The sequence below is a fragment of the Mirounga angustirostris genome, unplaced genomic scaffold, assembly GCF_029215605.1.
Source record: "Mirounga angustirostris isolate CCGP_5_RB_7025 unplaced genomic scaffold, mMirAng1.0.hap1 SCAF_13, whole genome shotgun sequence".
Taxonomy (NCBI): Eukaryota; Metazoa; Chordata; class Mammalia; order Carnivora; family Phocidae; genus Mirounga; species Mirounga angustirostris.
The window spans coordinates 79,558,510-79,575,450 of NW_026991721.1; the positions used below are offsets into that span (position 1 = coordinate 79,558,510).

At 40.1% G+C, this 16,941-nt stretch overlaps 1 protein-coding gene across 1 annotated transcript; it reads left to right on the forward strand.

Annotated features, from left to right (window-relative positions):
* The first annotated feature begins 13,390 nt into the window (after positions 1-13,390).
* Positions 13,391-13,800, forward strand: LOC123856715 (signal recognition particle 9 kDa protein-like). Its single transcript, XM_045892836.3, has one exon. It carries the CDS (start codon positions 13,479-13,481, stop codon positions 13,737-13,739), a length of 261 nt encoding a protein of 86 aa, XP_045748792.1. The 5' UTR covers positions 13,391-13,478; the 3' UTR covers positions 13,740-13,800.
* Positions 13,801-16,941: the final 3,141 nt, after the last annotated feature.

Below are 16,941 nucleotides of genomic sequence, written 5' to 3' on the forward strand. Positions count from 1 at the left end.
CCCTGTGTGAGAAGGAGCTGCATCATTCTTTGTGCACCTCTGATAGGTGGGCTCTGAATTTGGCTGCAGACTGTGAAGGCTCTGAGAAGGATCTTGCTTACTTCATGTCAGTAAGCTATAATAATAATATTAATCAGTGACAGTTTTGAGTGTCTGCTTTCTTTAAGGCATCGAGTCATACAACAGTTCTCTGAAGCATGTGTTATAATTAAGTCTATTTCACAAATGATTAAATGGAGGCTACATTTTCCACCTTTTTTTTTGTTATATCTCTATTTTCTTTTCTTTTTTAATTTTATTTTATTATGTTATGTTAGTCAACATACAATACATCACCAGATTTCAATGCAGTGATCTATGATTCATTGTTTTCATACAACACCCAGTGTTCCATGCAGCCCTCCTTTATACCCATCACCTGGCTAACACATCCCCCCACACCCAACCCCTCTAAAACCCTCAGTTTGTATCTCAGAGTCCATAGTCTCTCATGGTTGATCTCTCCTTCCAATTTCTCCCCCTTCATTTTTCCCTGCCTTCTCCTAATATCCTCCATGTTATTCCTTATGTTCCACAAATAAGTGAAACCATATGATAATTGACTTTCTCTGCTTCACTTATTTCACTTAGCATAATCTCCCCCAATCCCATCCATGTTGATGTAAAAGTTGGGTATTCATCCATTCTGATGGCTGAGTAATATTCCATTGTATACATGGACCACATCTTTATCCATTTGTCTGTTGAAGGGCATTTCAGCTCTTTCCACAGTTTGGCTATTGTGGACATTGCTGCTATGAACATTGGGGTGCCTATGGCCCTTCTTTTCACTACATCTGTGTCTTTGGGGTAAATACCCAGTAGTACAATTGCTGGGTCATAGGGTAGCTCTATTTTTAATGTCCTGAGGAACCTCCATACTGTTTTCCAGAGTGGCTGTACCAACTTGCATTCCCACAAACAATGTAAGAGGGTTCCCCTTTGTCCACAACCTCTCCAATATGTGTTGTTTCTTGCCTTGTCCATTTTTGCCATTCTAACTGGTGTAAGGTGGTATCTCAATGTGGATTTGATTTGAGTTTCCCTGATGGCTAATGATGTTGAACATTTTTTCATGTGTCTGGTAGCCATTTGTATGTCTTCTTTGGAGAAGTGTCAGTTCATGTCTTCTGCCCATTTTTTGACCTGATGATATGTTTTTTTGGGTGTTGACTTTGAGAAGTTCTTTATAGATCTTGGATACCAGCCCTTTCTCTGTAGTGTCATTTGCAAATAACTTCTCCCATTCTGTGGGTTGCCTCTTTGTTTTGTTGACTGTGCAGAAGCTTTTTATCTTGATGAAGTCCCAAAAGTTCATTTTTGCTTTTGTTTCATTAGCCTTTGGGGATGTATCTTGAAAGAAGTTGCTGTGGCCGATGTCAAAGAGGTTACTGCTTATGTTCTTCTCTAGGATTTTGATGGATTCCTGTATCACATTGAGGTCTTTCATCCATTTTGAGTTTATCTTTGTGTATGGTGTTAGAGAATGATTGAGTTTCATTCACTGCATGCGGCTGTCCAATTTTCCCAGCACCATTTATTGAAGAGACTATCTTTTTTCCATTGTATATTTTTTCCTGCTTTGTTGAAGATATTTGACCATAGAGTTGAGGGTCCATACCTGGGCTCTCTATTCTGTTCCACTGGTATATATGTCTGTTTTTGTGCCAATACCATGCTATCTTGGTGATCACTGCTTTTTCATATAGCTTGAAATTGGGCAACATGATGCCCCCAGTTTTGTTTTTCTTTTTCAACATTTCCTTGGCAATTCGGGGTCTTTTCTGATTCCATACACATTTTAGGATTGTTTGTTCCAGCACTTTGAAAAATCTCATTGGAATTTTGATCAAGATGGCATTGAAGGTGTAGATTGCTCTGGGTAGCATAGACATTTTAACAATCTTTATTCTTCCGATCCATGAGCATGGAATGTTTTTCCCTCTTTTTGTGTCTCCTTCAATTTCTTTCATGAGTGTTCTGTAGTTCCTAGAGTATAGATCCTTTACCTCTTTGGTTAGGTTTATTCCAAGGTATCTTATGGTTTTTGGTGCTATTGTAAATGGAATCATTTCTCTAATTTCTCTTTCTACAGTTGCATTGTTAGTGTATAAGAAAGCTACTGTTTTCTGTGCATTGATTTTGTATCCTGCCACATTACTGAATTGTTGTATGAGTTCTAGTAATTTGGGGGTGGAGTCTTTTGGGTTTTCCACATAGAACATCATGTCATCTGTGAAAAGAGGGAGTTTGACTTTTTCTTTGCCATTTTGAATACATTTTATTTCTTTTTGTTATCTGATTGCTGTTTCTAGGACTTCTAGTTCTATGTTGAACAGTAGTGGAGAGAGTGAGCATCCTTGTCGTGTTCCTGATCTTAAAGGAAAGGCTCTCAGCTTTTCCCCATTGAGGGTGATATTTGTTGTGGGTTTTTCATAGATGGATTTTATGAACTTGAGGAATGTTCTAGCTATCTAAACTGAAGTGTTTTAATCAGGAAAGGATGTTGTATTTTGTTAAATGTTTTGTCTTCATCAATTGAGAGGACCATATGATTCTTCTTTCTCCTCTTATTAATGTGTTCTATCACAGTGATGGATTTCTGGATGTTGAACCATGCTTGCAACCCAGAGATAAATCCCACTTGGTAGTGGTGGATGATCCTTTTAATGTACTGTGGGATCCTATTAGCTAGGATTTTGTTGAGAATTTTGGCATCCATATTCATCAGATATATTGGTTTGAATTTCTCCTTTTTGAAGGGGTCTTTGCCTGGTTTGGGGATCAAGGTAATGCTGGCCTCATAGAATGAGTCTGGAAGTTTTCCTTCTGTTTCTATATTTTGAAGCAGCTTCAGGAGAATAGGTATTATTTCTTCTTTGAATGTTTGGTAGAATTCCACCAGGGAATCCATCAGGCTCTGGACTCTTGTTTTTTGGGAGGTTTTTGATCAATGCTTCAATCTCATTACTGGTTATTATACTAGGTTATTAGGTTAATATACTAGGTTATTGGCCTATTCAGGTTGTCAAATTCTTCCAGTTTCAGTCTTGGCAGTTTATAGGTTTCCAGGAAGGCATCCATTTCACCCAGTTTGCTCGGTTTATTGGCATATAGTTGTTGATAGTAATTTCTAATAATTGTTTCTATTTCCTTGGTGTTAGTCGTGATCTGTTCCCTTTCATTCATAATTTTATTAATTTGGGTCCTTTCTCTTTTCTTTTGGATAAGTCTGGTCAGTAGTTTATTGATCTTATTAATTCGTTCAAAGCACCAGCTTCTAGTTTCATTCATCTGATCTACTGTGTTTCTGGTTTCTAATTCATTGGTATCTGCTCTAATCTTAATTATTTCTCTTCTAATGTGTGTCTTAGGCATCGTTTGTTGCTTTTTCTCTAGTTCTTTAAGGTGTAAAGTTAGTTGGCGAATTCAGGATTTTTCTATTTTTTTGAGTGAGACTTGGATGGCTATGTATTTCCCCCTTAGGACTGCCTTTGCAGTATCCCAAATGTTTTGGACCGATGTGTTCCCATAAAACAGCACAGGGCTGCAGATTGGATAAAAAAGACAGGACCCATCCATATGCTGTCAATAAGAGACTCATTTTGAACCTAAAGATACATGCAGACTGAAAGTGAAGGAATGGAGATCCATCTTTCATGCCAACAGACCTCAAAAGAAAGTGGGTATAGCAATTCTTATATCAGAAAAATTAGACTTTAAACTAAAGACTGTAGTTAGAGACACAGAAGCACACTATATCATCCTTAAAGGGTCAATCCAACAAGAAGATCTAACAATTGTAAATATCTCCACCCCCAACATGGGAGCAGTCATCTACATAAGACAACTGTTAACCAAAATAAAGAGTCATATTGATATCAATATATTAATTGTAGGAGACCTCAATACTCCACTCTCAGCAATAGACAGATCATCTAAGCAGAAAATCAACAAAGAAACAAGAGCTTTGAATGACACACTGGCCCAGATGGACCTCATAGATATGTACAGAACATTCCACCTTATAAAAACAGAATACTCCTTCTTCTCTAGCACACATAGAACTTTCTCCAGAATAGACCACATACTGGGTCACAAATCAGGACTCAACCGATACCAAAAGATTGAGATTATTCCCTGCATATTCTCAGACCATAATACTTTACAACTGGGACTCAATCAGAAGAAAAAAAAAATTGGAAGAAATTCAAGCATTTGGAAGCTAAAGACCACTCTGCTTAAGAAAGTTTGGATCAACCAGGAAATCAAAGAAGAACTTAAACAATTCATGGAAAAGATATTGCCACTCTGGCAAGAAAGAGGAGGTACAGCTGTTTGCTCAGAACTATTGGGAACTAGGGTCTCATTAATAAATTACCCAACTCTGAAGATGTAGGGAGGCTTGTGCAGGAGACCCAAAGGTGAGGAGGGCAAACAATCCTACTGTGCATCTCTCTAGGGTTTGGGGTTTGGAGGGAGCAAGTGAAGGCTGAGGGACAGGCACGTGGCTAGATGGACAGATGGATGTGACTTAGTGAGAGCAGCTGCTGTGTCATTCTAGTCCTGCAGAACAGGGCAGATACGGTCTTCCAGATACATCTCTGGGAGAAGACTATTATTAATGAAATAAACACAGCTGGCATTTATAGCATGTCAGTCAGTATGGTGGGAAAGGCAAGCCACACAGTGAGTGTACTTGATGATACTCTCCCACAACCACACAGAGGTCCCTGGGGGCAAGGACCTGGATGTTACTGCAGATGCCAGAAGTGCGTGTAAAGGAGCAATTAATCCCAATTTAAATGGATCAAGTAGAGGTCATAGACTGACTTGGGTGGTTGAGGAATGGTAGCTCTTTGAGAGGTTGAGGGATGGAATGTGGAGAGGGATTCCAGAGATGAGTCCTGAAGAAATGGAAGGTATAAAGTCTTTTAAGGCAATAACAATGGCCTGATGTATTTATGAGATGGGATTATTATTATTTTTTTAAAGATTTTATTTATTTATTTGACAGAGAGAGAGAGAGACAGCGAGAGAGGGAACACAAGCAGGGGGAGTGGGAGAGGGAGAAGCAGGCTTCCTGTGGAGCAGGGAGCCCGATGCGGGGCTCGATCCCAGGACCCTGGGATCATGACCTGAGCCAAAGGCAGACACTTAATGACTGAGCCACCCAGGCGCCCCTGGAGATGGGATTTTAATCTTTTGATATGAACACTGTCCTAATGGAACAGAATGGATGGAGATATGTATACTGAGGAAGTGCTCATGAAGGACAGTCAGCCCAAGGTAGTTCTGGGTCTAGAGCTGAACAGACATTTCTTTCTGGATTAGATGCCGAGATTTTATTTTAATTGCCCCCTTTTTTATATTCTTTTTCATGACTGAATTAAACTGGAACCAGGGAAGCCTTGAGTATTCTTAGGTGTCCAATAAAGGTGGTTAAGTACCCCTTTCCTGGTCTCTGAGGAGCAGCAATCCTGAGATCATGCAAGGAATATTCTTCCAACCAGAAGCCCCTAGAGCATTTGCACATCCTTCCCATGGCCTGTCAGAACCCTCAGCAGCAGAGAGTGGTGCCCAGGTCAGACACCAGACACAGGAGCTGTGCCACAGCATCTGAGCCACAGGATCTGACAAACATAATCACAGTCCTTGGTTCTGGTCACATTCCTTTCTTCTTGCAGTGGTGTGTGTGTATGTCTGTTTATTTGCAGAGTGCCTGTATATGGTATATGTGTGTGAGTGCTTGGTAGTGAGTGAGTATGAGTATGTGGATGTATGATGTATGCATACGAGTATGCGTGCATGTACATGTGTACTATGTGTGTGCATATGCATGTGTATGACTATAATCATGATTCCACCCCCAGGCAGTAACCTGTTCACCAGGAAGAGCAGCCCTATGAAAGCTAGTATGAGAGGATCCCTTCTCCCATCCCCATCTCTCTCACATCTACTCTCTACCAGTCTCAAAACTGATGTTTGAGGGATGAGCTTTTGAAATAAATTCAATCTTTAGAAGTCAGACTCAGAAAGGTGGTAGGAGATTCTTCTTTTTCCTGGATGTGTCGGCTGAAGATTCCTGGGAACAAATGAGCCATGAAGCCCCAGACACTGAGAGGTTCTGGGATCTGTGTGAGAGGCTGGACAAACTGAGGGCAATGAAGGTCTTACATTAAAATCAGTGAGGAAAATAATCACACACACCTCTAATGTGCTTCCTCTTATTTTCCCTCAATCTGTGGCCTTGAAAAGTATGAAATTCCCCAGCCTTTGATTATTCACTGCTGATGTGTGTATATGTGTGTGATAGTGTTTATAGATTTTGCCATCACTCTTTGTGCCTACTTTACAGAAAAAAAAAAAAAAAGTCACTGCTGAAATACGATAAGACTGTAAAAAGTACATAAAATTTGGGGTGCCTGGGCGGCTCAGTCAGCATCTGACTCTTGATTTTGGCTCAGGTCATGATCTCAGAGTCATGAGATCAAGCCCCACGTCAGGCTCCTCACTGAGAATGGAGCCTCTCCCTCTCCCTCTGCCCCTCCCTAGTTGTGCTCTCTCTCTTTCTCTCTCTCTAAAAAGCAAACAAACAAAAAGTACATAAAATTATTTACTTATTCATTAATCCAATCCACAAATATTCACTGAGCTCTATGCTTTATCAGACACTGGTACCAGTAGTATAGTTGTGCCTACAACAGCCTCAGTGCCTACACTTAAGGATCTCATATCCTATGAGGGAGACAGACATAAAGTAATATGTGGTTACCAATTATGGCACCTGCCTAGAAGGAAAAGAATAAGGTGCTACGAGAGAGAATGACAGGGCATAGCCTGTATTGTTATCCATATCAAGTGTCCTTAAAACCCACAAATTTTTCCAATGATCTATTTCAGTGGTTTATAAATCTTAGTGGAACATCAGAATCATTTATGAAGTGTTTGTTTTTATTTAATACAGAAATCACTCTCACCTCCTGAATCAGAATCTTCAACCAAGGATCTACACATTTATGAAGCACCCCAGGTGATCTTGAGACAAGCTAAGATTGAATACAACTGACCTCATCTTTAGATGTTATGCACACATGGCTTAGATTCTTTTCTTGGTGAAGACAGAGATAAATTCAGTATTCTTGATACAACATCTCTTTCAGATTGTGCCCATCTCCATCTCCTAGGCCTGTTCACCTTTGAGGATGTGGTGTTGTTATGTGCATGGCTAAAACCCCCGCCCCAACAGCACCAAGGGGTCCATCAACAAAACTCAGTATTTCGGAAAAGTACACAATGGGATGAAGATGGGTAAGAAACAGCTGTTTTACAACCATGTGTTTTAGTGTGTCTGTGTGACTTTGTATGTCTGTGTGTGCACACACTGATTCAATATGTGGTTATTTAAAAAAGGAAACCTCTGTTTCAAAACATTTGATTCTGAATTTAATCAAAGAAAGATCATCTGATATAGTAATTTTTGTAATTCAGGAAAAAATGAATACTCATTTTTAAAATTGAGACTTTATTTCTTAGAGCATTTTTATATTTATAAAAAGTTGAGCATAATTCCCAAATACTCCACACACCTAAGATCCCTGTTATTGACATCTTGCATTAAAGAGACTCATTTATTACCACTGAAAAACAATTCTTAATACAATATTATAATCCAAAATCTATAGTGTACATTACATTTCATTCTTTGTGTTGTACATTCTATGGGTTCCAAGAAATGCATAATGTCATGTATCCACATATACGTATCATACAGAATAGTTTCTCTGCCCTGAGAATCCCCTGTGCAGTGAAACTGTGAAAATAGAATCAGAGAAATAAGTGACACCATGAAACATTCCAATGTCAGAATTATTGGAATCCTTGACGGGGTGGAGAAAGAGTTTGTTCTTCAGTGAGCTCTCCAGGCCACACTATCTCTGTTTCTGTCTGTGCTACTATAAACTGCAGCATCCTGGGTTGTGTGCCCCTCAGCAGCATTCCCAGTCTTCACCTTCATGTCAGGGCACATCTCTGCCCTTTGTGTTTCTAAAACTGCCAGCCACTCCCAGTTCAGAAACATGGCCCCGCTGCTCTGGTTTCAGTCTGGGGAGCTGCCCTAAAGTCCTTTCCCCTTTGCTGCTGGTATGTGATTCTGTGCCTGGTCCCTACCTCCAAAGGCTATCACTCAATCATGGTAGGATCCCGATGGCTTGGCTCCCTCCCCCTTCCATTTATCCTCCAATATCTGCCCGCACAATCATGGCTCCCCAATTCATAGTGTGAAACCAACCATCTGCGATACTCTGTTTGTAGAGATCCAGATCTATCTTCTTACATCTCAGGCTGATTTCGTGGGTGTTCAGAGTGGTCTGGTAGATATCCAGTTTAATTCCGGGGACCAGTTGGAATAGGTCCCCTACTCCTCCACCATCTTTTTTTCGATCTCAAGTCTTGAACCTTTAGAGACTTGGAAAAGCATATTAGAAATACTAGAAAAGTGTGATCATTGATGAGTTTCTCCAATTCCATATCCATCTATCCATTCAACTGCCCATCCATTCATCTGTCCAGCCCTTGATTATAAAGCAACATTTTCAAAACTTTGTCCTTGCTATTCACTTGACCTGGAACCTTCTTTTCTGAGAGGTCTCTATGGCTTATCTCTATTAATTCCCTCAATTTTCTCAAATTTCACTTGCCTAGAGAAGCCTTCCTGGACTACCTTTTTATAAAATAACAACTCTTCTAATGTTACTCTCTGTCATCCTTATTCTACTTTATTTTTCTTGATATCACTGGCTGACACTATTTTTTATATTATTTTGTTTATAAGAGGACAGGGAATTTGTTAATTTCATGAAAGATTGTATGTATCCTACCCTAAATCAGTGCTAGATGTGAAATAAGTTCTCAATATATATTTGTTGAAATATTAAGTCAAAGATTAAATGAATATTATAGCTAAGTATATGGTATATTTAAGAAGAGTCCTTTGGAAGATTAAATACTTAATCTCAATGATGAGGTCACTGGTAACATTTTTTTAGTTGATAATCACTCACTTATGTTTAGCACCAATGCATGGTAGACATTTGAATACATTTATCTCTAATTCATTTTATGATGTTGCAAGGAGAGTAATGTCATCCCCACTGTTAAGATGGAGAAAATAGGGTTTCCCAAAGTCATCCCAATCCTAAGTGGCAGGTCTGGGCTTCTAACTCAGTCCATCTGTGGCCAATTTACTTTCTTCTACTCAACTCTGACCCCCATTCCAGACCTTCTGTCAGGGAAGCTTACAATAGTATTTAAGAGCTACATGTGGAGACCAGTCACATCACGTGGTGACCACTTTGACCTATGTCTATCTTTAGCAGTTTCATCACCAGCACTATTTGATTTGGTACTAGATGATTTTAACTGCTTCCCAAAAGCAAATACCCCATCAAAAATCAAAACTTTGCTTGAAGATAGGAATTAATGTACTTATGAGGGCAATTCCAAGGGGGCTGGTCCCCAAATGGTCATGACAGTGACCCACACAGGGGAAATGAAGGGGAGGCAATGGATTTAATTGTACAAATTATCTTGTGTTTGTCTAAAAAAAAATTACACACATACCTCCAGACTTTATATTGACTCTATAATGAGTGATGATCTGTGTGGGTTTCTATAAAGAAACCGAAACAATGGGATGCTTTTCAAGCAAATACTAAATATGTTTTACATATTATTTATTTTATCAGTACAGTCACAGTCTAATGAATGGTATCAGTTCTGAGAGGTACATAGAAATCTGCCCATCCCTGAGCTTCATACCAAAACGATGTCTTGGTTTTTTTTAAAGATCTAGAAGCAAAGGAAGTGAGCCATTATTCAAAAAGATCACTCTTTCTAATATTTCTACCTTCTAAAATGAAATGTCTCACTTGATCAAAATATTAACATGCTGTTGATGGAGAAATTCAGTTTGGTTTAGCCGAAAAAAAGACAAACTGCTAGATCTACCAGAATTGAAGATTGAGGTTCTCTGCCCTGGAGGTATCACAATATGGTAGAAGAGCCAAACATATAGACCCTTTCATTAGAATATAACAACAGCTTCTCTACAGGGCACTCTCATTATAGAAAAGGGGATGAAACCATTGGGGTTAGAGAAAACCTGCAGAAGATAAGGGATGCACCATTGGGGTAAGAGAAATACTGGAGAAGATACCTGCATTGAGTCTTCAAAGGTGTTAATAAGTACAATAGTAGTTAACATTTATTGAGCCCTTGGTGTGGGTCAGACACTGAGCTAAGTGTTTAAAAACACCTTTTCTCATTTTATTCCCACCATGGACCCACGGGTTAGGAATTTTTATTCTTCTCATTTTATGGCTGTTGCCATTGATGTTCAAGATCATTTTACTAGTATCAGGTACAACTGAAATTCAAACCCTGATCCAACTGAAGCCAAACTGTACTCTGCCCTTATTCTTAGAGCAGGAGTTAATCAGACAAGGAGACTCTCCAAGTAAGAGAACTGCATGGGCAAAACCACAGCAGTGTGAAATAGTGACATCTAATATTGCATGCTTTTTATGTGGAAAACTTTTCCTAAGTGTCTTACATAAACTAATATGCTTAATCTGCAAAATAAGTCAAAAAAATAAAATCTCCAGTTAATGGTTGCAAAATCTATAGCACTGGAAGTTTAAATACTTGCCCACAGTCACATAGCTAGTAAGGGAAGAGCCAAGTTTCAATCCCAGACAGGGCAGCACCAAAGCCTGGGCTCTCTGCATAGCATGTTTGAGGAACAATAAGCACATCCACAGCATAAAGGGAGAGTACACAATGGTGAGTGCTGAGACTGAAGGAGAAGGTGGGCATGCCAGGGGCCTGGGTGCCTGCCAGGGAGCTTGGATTTTGTCCTCAAGGAGGTAGGGGTAAGATATTTAAGTAATGAGGTAACACGGTCAACTCTGTATTGTAGATAGATCCACTCAGACATAGTGTGAAGGGTAGATTTGTATGTGCAAGTCTGGACATGAGAAAAGCAATGGGAAGTCTTATGTAGAGATCTAAGTGCCAGGTGAGGGGATCCTGAGCAATAATGTATCACGGTGGGAGAGGAAATGAGGGAAGGGAGGCATGGAAGTGCTGTTCCTTCTAATGCCCTGGAGGGGCCCAACCTTAAAGAAGATGAGAACTGGCTTGCCGGCAGGGATCACAAGGTAGATACTAGTTGGGGGAGGCAAATGAGGTAATATTCAAGTTGAAATTCAGCTTCCCCCTCCCACCTTCCCTTGGCTAACAGAAGTTCAACCCTTTGCAATTATCTCCTTTCTTCGAACTTTCCTGGGAGTGTCTAGAGATTTTGATTGGCTGCCTACCTTCTGTTCTCAGCCCCCACATCCCCAGCACCTCACACTGTAAAGCCTAGGAAGTCACATACATTCATAGCCAGGGTTGACCCTGTGACCCAACGCTCATCAATGTCAGCGAAAATTTGCTGTGTGTCTAGGAAAACATTTGCTTTCTTAACAAAAGGCCAGATTCAGTTGCTTACTACTAGTTCATTCTCTCTCAACTTCTCCCTGCCTTGATGGTGGGTGTAAAGCCCAGGGCCATGGCACCTTCATTGTGAACAAAGAAGCCATGCATAAGAATTGCATATATTTGGGTATTTTAAAGTTACTGTTGACCAATGGTTCTATTACCAGCTGCTAAAAGCATCCCTAACTGCTGGGTATGCACCTTCTCTTCATCACTGGTCTTTTAAGACTTATTCTTGGTACTAGTACTGCCATGGGCCAGAGACAATGGGTGGTTGTTGACCTTGCTGCCAGCTGACCTCACCCCTGTTGGCTTCTGTGTGTCTCCTCAGGAACCAAGGCCCTAGCAGAACAAGGAGAAGTTTTCCTCCTTCTATTTGGGGAAAAGAGAGTTCCCTGAGTAGAATTGTTTGTTACTCAAAGTGTCCTAGAGTTTAGTGCAGCAACATTTCTAGTTCATTCACATTTTCCACTGTGTGTGTGGGGGGGTGGTAAGAAACATATCCAGTGAGGCTAACTTGTTCTAGAGGGGTGATCAAGTAATAATACCCACATTGTACTTGGAAACCACCACTTGTCTCCTGCCTTTAGGACTGCTCCTGCTTAGAGGAGTACCTGTCCAAGAGTAAGAGCTATATACGAATTAACAGTTCCTTTGCTTATTTGTATTATTATGCTGCCTTGTGCAGTCACCTTCATGGTCTCCACTTTTATCATCTCTATATGAGGATCAGAGTCTGCTCCTTCAGCACTGTTGCCAGGATTAAGGGGAGCAATCTCTCATAAACTACCCTGCACAAGGCCTGGTGTGGTCTTGCAATGCATTCCTGGGAGTGTCTTTCCTAGTCTTCTCCCACAAAGCTCCTTATAAGATTATATGGGAGTAACTAAGGAGACACTCTCTCTTCCTGAACAATGTTTCTCCTGACTAACCACACCCAGAAAGACTTCCTTTGGCAAATCTAAACACTTCACATTCATTTTCAAGGCTGTTTTCTCCTGATGTAACTAGTAAACAAGTAGTGGTAGTGGGGAGCACAGGTGGTCTCCCCACACACTGTTGCTGATCTTCCAGTGTGAGAGAGAAGCTTCAGTGTTATAAACATCTGTTTAAATTAACTTCTGTGATCTGTCTCAGCTGTATTTTAAACAGAATTTAGGGCTGAGCCTGCCACTCCAAATGCAGCTGCTCACAGTCTCTGGGCAAGTATGGCTCATCTCTCATTTTCAAGTGTCTGTGCAGTTGGCCCTGGTCACCTCACCCTGGGAAATGCTTATGGTTGAACAAAAACTCTGAACCCTGTGGGATTTCTATTGCCTCAGTGGAGCAGAAGTGCCCTTGGCTCCTGGCCACAGTATGTTAGGATGCTACAGATGGGTTCCATGAGGTTATTGCCTGCTGTGTCACTAATCAGTGCTCACCAAGGAAACATTGGGCATGTTGAGAGAGTCAGAAGCTCAGTGGTCTCTCCTGTCCAAGACCCCCCTGTTCTTCTTGCTGTATCCACTGCTCAGTTTGAATGAATATTGCACATGTCAGTTAATGGGACCAGGGAAATAAGTCTCCCATACCAAGTCTTCATCTCATTCTTTTTCTAGTCTTAATATCTTCATACAGGCACAGTGCAGGGAATGTGAAGCTTAATGTAAAAGTGAGAGCATGGGTCTCTGCATCAGGTGGATCTGGATTCTGACACTCATTAAATTCTAGATAAATTCAAATTTATCTCCTGACTCCTGGAGATAACCATGCTGAATCATCAGTTAGGATATCCAAGGCATGCTAGATAGAAGACTCTGCCTCGGGTCTCCGGCAGCCAGAGGTAGGTGATAGGTGGGCCGGGTCTCACCGCCTGCGGTCCCCGGCCTCGCCCGCTCGCGCTCCGCTGCCAACCCACGATGCCGCAGTATCAGACCTGGGAGGAGTTCAGTCGCGCGGCCAAGAAACTCTACCTCGCCGACCCTATGAAGGCCCGTGTGGTTCTCAAATATAGGCATTCTGATGGGAGTTTGTGTATTAAAGTAACAGATGATTTAGTTTGTTTGGTGTATAGAACAGACCAAGCCCAAGACGTAAAGAAGATTGAGAAATTCCACAGTCAACTAATGAGACTTATGGTAGCCAAGGAATCCCCCAGTGTTGCCATGGAAACGGACTAAATGGTTTGAATTGAAGATCTGTCCTGTTCTTACGAAGTAAATCTCTTTTGAATCTGAAAAAGTGTTGGGAAAGAAAATAGTTTATATAACTAAGTGGGCTCTTCAGAAGTGGGGAGATCATTTTTTGTACTTTGTGTTTTAATGTTTAATTTAAAGAGCTAGGAATGTAAAATGCTTTCAGGTAGAAAACCTTTATTTATTTTTGAAAACTGAACAAATGCATCTATGTTGGGAAACCTTTTGCAGGTTGATATTGGGCAAAATACGTAATTATTCTATGGTAAGTTTGTAGCAGTAATTTGAAAAAGGCAATTCTTCCTTAAATTTAGTTAATTTGTCTTTAAAAGAAAATTAGAGGTAACCATTTTGCTGGATTGATATATTCCTTTTGTAGATAAAGTTTGTGCTGTTGCTGACCAACGAACAAAATACAATAACTGGAATTGCCTGTGCACAGCAGTGTACCTGACTATGTATAATATAGTAGTGTAGTCTCAGTTATTTTTAAAAGTAATCATGGAGGGGTGCCTGGGTGGCTCAGTCGTTAAGCGTCTGCCTTCGGCTCAGGTCATGATCTCAGGGTCCTGGGATCGAGCCCCACATCGGGCTCCCTGCTCGGCGGGAAGCCTGCTTCTCCTTCTCCCACTCCCCCTGCTTGTGTTCCCTCTCTCGCTGTGCCTCTCTCTGTCAAATAAATAAATAAAATCTTAAAAAAAAAAAAAAGACTTTGCCTCCTCACTGGATCAATAATATTTGTGTGTGTGTGTGCGTGCGCTTGTGTGCACATGTGTGTGTATATTTCTCTAAAGAATATTTCTATCCATCTATCAAGAGATTTATTTTAGAAGTTTTTAGGAATTGGCTCACACCATTGTAGATACTGTCAATCCTAAATCTTCAGGGTAGGTCAGTGGGCTAGAAGTTCAGACAGGAGTTAATGTAGCAATTTTGAGTCCAAAGACAGTTTAAAGGTGGAATTCCTTCTTCATTGGGAAACTTCAATCTTTTCTCTTAAGGCTTTCAGATGATTAGTTAAGGCCCATCCACATTATGGAGGTTGATCTGATCTACTCAAAGTTTGCTAAATTACATGTTAATCATTTCTAAAAAGAATACCTTCACAGCAACAGGTAGATTGGTGTTTGACCAAAAAATTGGCAGGTGTCCCTGCCAAGTGGACACATAAATTTAACCATCATTCTTCCAAAGGATACACAACTAGTAAACAAGTACTCTTACTGGGATTTAAACTCAGGCTCTTAGTCAAATGATTTTTGCCTGGTTATATCTTGCCTTCTGTATTGTTCATTGTCACATCTATTGTATACATGTTGAGATCCTTTATGGCACTGCAAACCCTTCTCATTCTTGATCTGCCCCTCTCTATGACAGAGCACAAAACATACATGCATATACTCACAGAAATCTCCAGACAAGCCAAAAACCTATGTAAACCATCTGGAGATGAGAAAATGAATTCTAGGATTCAGGAAAATGTCTGAGTTCCTACAAGAATGGTTTGAGTTAAAAACAAAAATAAAAACAAACATATTTTACTTTGTGGCCTCCATATGAAATGATAGAGGACTAAGAGTTGAACAAAATGGGTTGGGTTATACAAGGCCCATAATAGATGCTGTGGTAGGCAGAGTAAAGCTCCACCAGAGATGTCTACATCCTAATTCCCAGAATCTGCAGACTTTGCAGATGTGATTAAAGTAAGGACCTTGAGATGGGAAGATTACCCTGGATTATCCAAGAGGGTCCAATGTAATCACAAGACTTCTTAAAAGTAGAAGTGGGAGGCAGAAGAGGAGATTCAGAAGAAGATATGACTATGGGACAATGTTAGAGAGATGCAACATTGCTGGCTTTAAAGATAAAGAAAAAGGGTAACAAGACAAAGAATGCAGGTGGCCTCTAGAAGCTAGAAAAGAAAAGTAAATAGATGGATTCTCCCCTGAGTTTCCAGGACAAATTAAATCAGATGATGCTTTGATTTTATCCCAGTGAGACTCTTTTCAGGCCTCTGATCTCCATGACTGTTAGGTAATTAACGTGTGTTATTTTAGGCTACCAAGTGTGTCATGATTTGTTACAGCAGGAGAAGAAACCTAATACAGATGCCAATATGAATACAAGCAAAGAGACAATGTGAAAGTACTACACTTCTTATTTTTATGTTGTAGACGGTAGCATTTGTTTGTTTGTTTTAGTATAAGACAGATATTTATTTGCCAGGCACACTATATTGTAGTCACTACATTTGATAGCTGTGACTTTCCTCTTTGATTATACATTCCATATTTCCTTTTGCACCAGCCAGAATCTCAGCTATTTGAGGTTCTTTACCTGATGAAATGAGCCAAATTTTTATTTCTGAATGGTCTGGCCCTCAGTAATACTGCTTTTGTTCATTAATTCATTCATTTGTTTACCTTTAGTATTGCATATTAAAGTACTAAGAGGTGTCTCTTAGAACCACTTGGGTGCCAGACATAGATAGTCCTCCTTTTCTTCATTGTATATCAGCAACACAGTGTCCTCTGGGTAATCAGAATTAATCACTCTGGCTGGTAGAGTAGCCCCTTTATCTGTCTGTTGGTTTACTGGCATAAAGCTTGACAGGGACAGTCTCATCTTGTGCTTCAGTGGAATAAATATTGTGCTCCTCTAGGGGAAAAATTCCCTCTTGGGGAGTAAGGTATCCAAACAAACAGAGCTCAAGGCTTTCAGGTTGGGAAGCAAAAATTCTGTGAGTGAATATTTGGTTATACTATTGAGAGGAGTTGCTTTTATGCCAATTTAATTCCTTGAGAATAACCTGACTCTTGCAAGATTCTGACATTATGGGAAAGAATGATAAGGAGAACAGTAGTCTGAAGAACTTAGCCATATTTCTCAACTTCATAGAAAATAGAAGCAAATTGTCTATTTGTATGGACTTAAGATGCCCTAGGTATAATAGCTAGGACTGCTGATGTTCTTGCAAGACCTTTGTCTGAATTGCCTCTCACTTACATAATCTTCTCTTTTGGCTGTGAGGCTTCAGTGTTAGAAAAACTGAATTTATATTTAATGTCTTAAATTCCTATTCAGTGAAACTTTGCCCCATGGTTAAAGCATTCAAAAGTTATGTGGTAAAATTAAGTGGGATTTATTCCTGGGCTGCAAGGGTGGTATAATATTCACAAATCAATCA

Excerpts from the sequence above, each read along its gene's own strand:
- LOC123856715 (XM_045892836.3), top strand. The coding sequence starts at position 13,479 with ATGCCGCAGTATCAGACCTGGGAGGAGTTCAGTCGCGCGGCCAAGAAA.